The sequence below is a fragment of the Falco peregrinus genome, chromosome Z (assembly GCF_023634155.1).
Source record: "Falco peregrinus isolate bFalPer1 chromosome Z, bFalPer1.pri, whole genome shotgun sequence".
Classification (NCBI taxonomy): Eukaryota; Metazoa; Chordata; class Aves; order Falconiformes; family Falconidae; genus Falco; species Falco peregrinus.
Genome location: NC_073739.1, coordinates 7,974,882 through 7,977,080, shown reverse-complemented (window position 1 = coordinate 7,977,080; position 2,199 = coordinate 7,974,882). Strand labels below are relative to the sequence as shown.

The window sequence follows — 2,199 nt, the reverse complement described above, 5'->3', positions numbered from 1 at the left end:
AGGGCAGCGACAGCCCCTACAGCCGATTCTGCCGATGGGGCCCCGGTCGCTTCCCTCAGCGCCGTGGACTACGGCGCCCAGCGTGCCGCGGGGCGGCGGGCACCGGGAACTACACTTCGCAGTGCGCGAAGCAAGATGGCGGCGGGCACGGCCCAGTCGCTTCCCTGACGTCGGGCGCGCAGGCACAGCGGCGCGGCCTGTCGTGGCCGTGGCGGCGGCGGGTGGAGGTGAGGCTGAAGCGGCGGGGCGGTAGCGAGGGGTGATGGTGCCGGCCCGGCCCGGCCTCCCCCGCCGTGAGGGCTGGCGGCCCGACCTGCTGCCGCGCCCGGATGAGCTGGCGGAGAGGGGCCGCCTCCGCAGGCGGACCCTGCGGCTCGGCCTTTCGGTGCCGTGGCCTTCACGCCGGTTCTTTCTGGCTTTGCAGCTGCGGTCCGGAGCGGGGCCTGCCGCGAGGGTGAGCGCAGGAGGAGCAGCGTGGACCGAACCCGAAGGTGAAGGAGAAGCTGGCCGTCGCACTACGGTAGGCAGCACACAAGAAAAACTGCAACCTTGGGGAACCCCTTGCATGTGTGTCCAGCGCAGTATGCCTCTTAAGCAGGGGCTGCTGCTTCTTAGCAATTCCTCTTGAAAGAATCTATGTCCGGGGTGTCTTCAGAGTCTGAAGGTGACCGTCATATAACATCTTTCCTCCTGTTTAAATTCCTCTTAAACCTTAATAAAAAATTTCCTTCTGGGATAGCTACTTACCATTTAGCTATTTGGAATATTGACTTAATCCTGCCTTGAAGCCAAGTGTAAGTAATTTCAATGATGTCCCAGCAATCTTTTTGTGCTGTATGCGTTTTGGCATATTGTACTATATTTCTGTGTTTAAAATAACTCTCCGTGCAATTGCAGTAGGATATAAACGATGTTTTGGTTTCAGTATGCCATTTTGTAAGAACTGATCATATGTCCTTTTTACTTAGTAGCCACAATGTCAAATAAAGAGGTGAAGGCAGCGTTAAAGAGTGCTAGAGATGCAATACGAAATAAAGAATATAAGGAAGCTTTGAAACATTGCAAGGTAATTGATTTTTTTACTTGGAGTCTAATATTTTAGCACATGTTATTTGCTGTTCCCATACCCCTGCAGCTGTATAGTAATGCAGATGTGGAGACCTTACTGATGTAATAGGTGAGGTTGATTCTCAGTTTTTACTGCATCAGTCATTCATATTAGTTGCCCATGCACAAACTTCTGTTCCCCTTCCTTTTACATTTGCTTATGTGTGGCAATAAGAATATTAAGTCTGGAATGACAGAAATAAAAATGTGTTTCTAACCCAGACGTTGACAGGAGTGCTTTAATTGCTGAGCTGCAGATACGGTGTTGGCTGAATAGTTCAGATAGGAAGCATTCTTAGTCTCTTCCTAAAAGTTACATAACTTCTAGTATTACCATATAGAATAATTCACCAAACTGTAACAATAAAACTTAATTAACACATGGATCTGTAAGATGCACGTCATTTATCAGTTTCTCTTAAAATTGTGCATTTCTAGGCAGTCTTGAAGCAAGAAAAAAATAACTACAATGCTTGGGTATTTATTGGCGTGGCAGCTGCTGAGTTGGAGCAGCCTGATCAGGCCAAAGGAGCATATAAGAAGGCTATCGAACTTGAACCAAACCAGTTACTGGCATGGCAGGTAGGTGAAAGTACAGAGTCACTTTTTATTTTGCTGAAAAGTGTCACAATGGAGTTAAATATAGGAGCAAAGCAGAGTTTGAGACTTACATTGTGTTCTCATTGGGCCCTTAGTTCTACTGAAGCTTCGGAGTAGCAGAGGTTCGTATTATTTGTGCATCCAAAGTAAAGCTGTGGGTGGCTGCATATGTATAGCAGGGTGAACTTTCGTTTCAGTATTTTTAAGTTCTTATTTCTTTTGTAGACTAGGTAGCAGTGAAATGTGTAAGAGAACATGAACTGAAACATATTGGAAATTGATCCATGCCTAGGAGTTTCGGTACTTGTAGCTCATGAAACATTTGACAACGGCTCTCATAGGAGAGAACATGTTCTATTAGTAACTTACTTTTCTAATGTGTAGTGGATTGTTACTGAGTTTTGTTGTTACTTATAAACAATAGTACACATTTTAAATCACTGTGTGATGGATGATGTGTGCATGACAACCTGTAACAGTTTATAGTTGTGT

The 2,199-nt window shown here is 46.4% G+C and overlaps 1 protein-coding gene across 3 annotated transcripts in view; it reads left to right on the top strand.

Moving 5' to 3' along the window:
* Positions 1–95: 95 nt before the first annotated feature.
* Positions 96–2,199, top strand: part of SKIC3 (SKI3 subunit of superkiller complex) — a 51,251-nt gene continuing 49,147 nt past the window's right edge. For 2 of the 3 annotated variants that reach the window (XM_055791712.1, XM_055791710.1), the window contains exons 1-4: positions 96–227; positions 425–520; positions 969–1,066; positions 1,546–1,689. In XM_055791712.1, coding sequence (XP_055647687.1) covers positions 977–1,066; positions 1,546–1,689 — 234 coding nt within the window. In that variant the 5' untranslated portion in view covers positions 96–227; positions 425–520; positions 969–976. The remainder of the gene's footprint in view (positions 228–424; positions 521–968; positions 1,067–1,545; positions 1,690–2,199) is intronic. The other variant, XM_055791711.1, reaches the window with a different exon arrangement.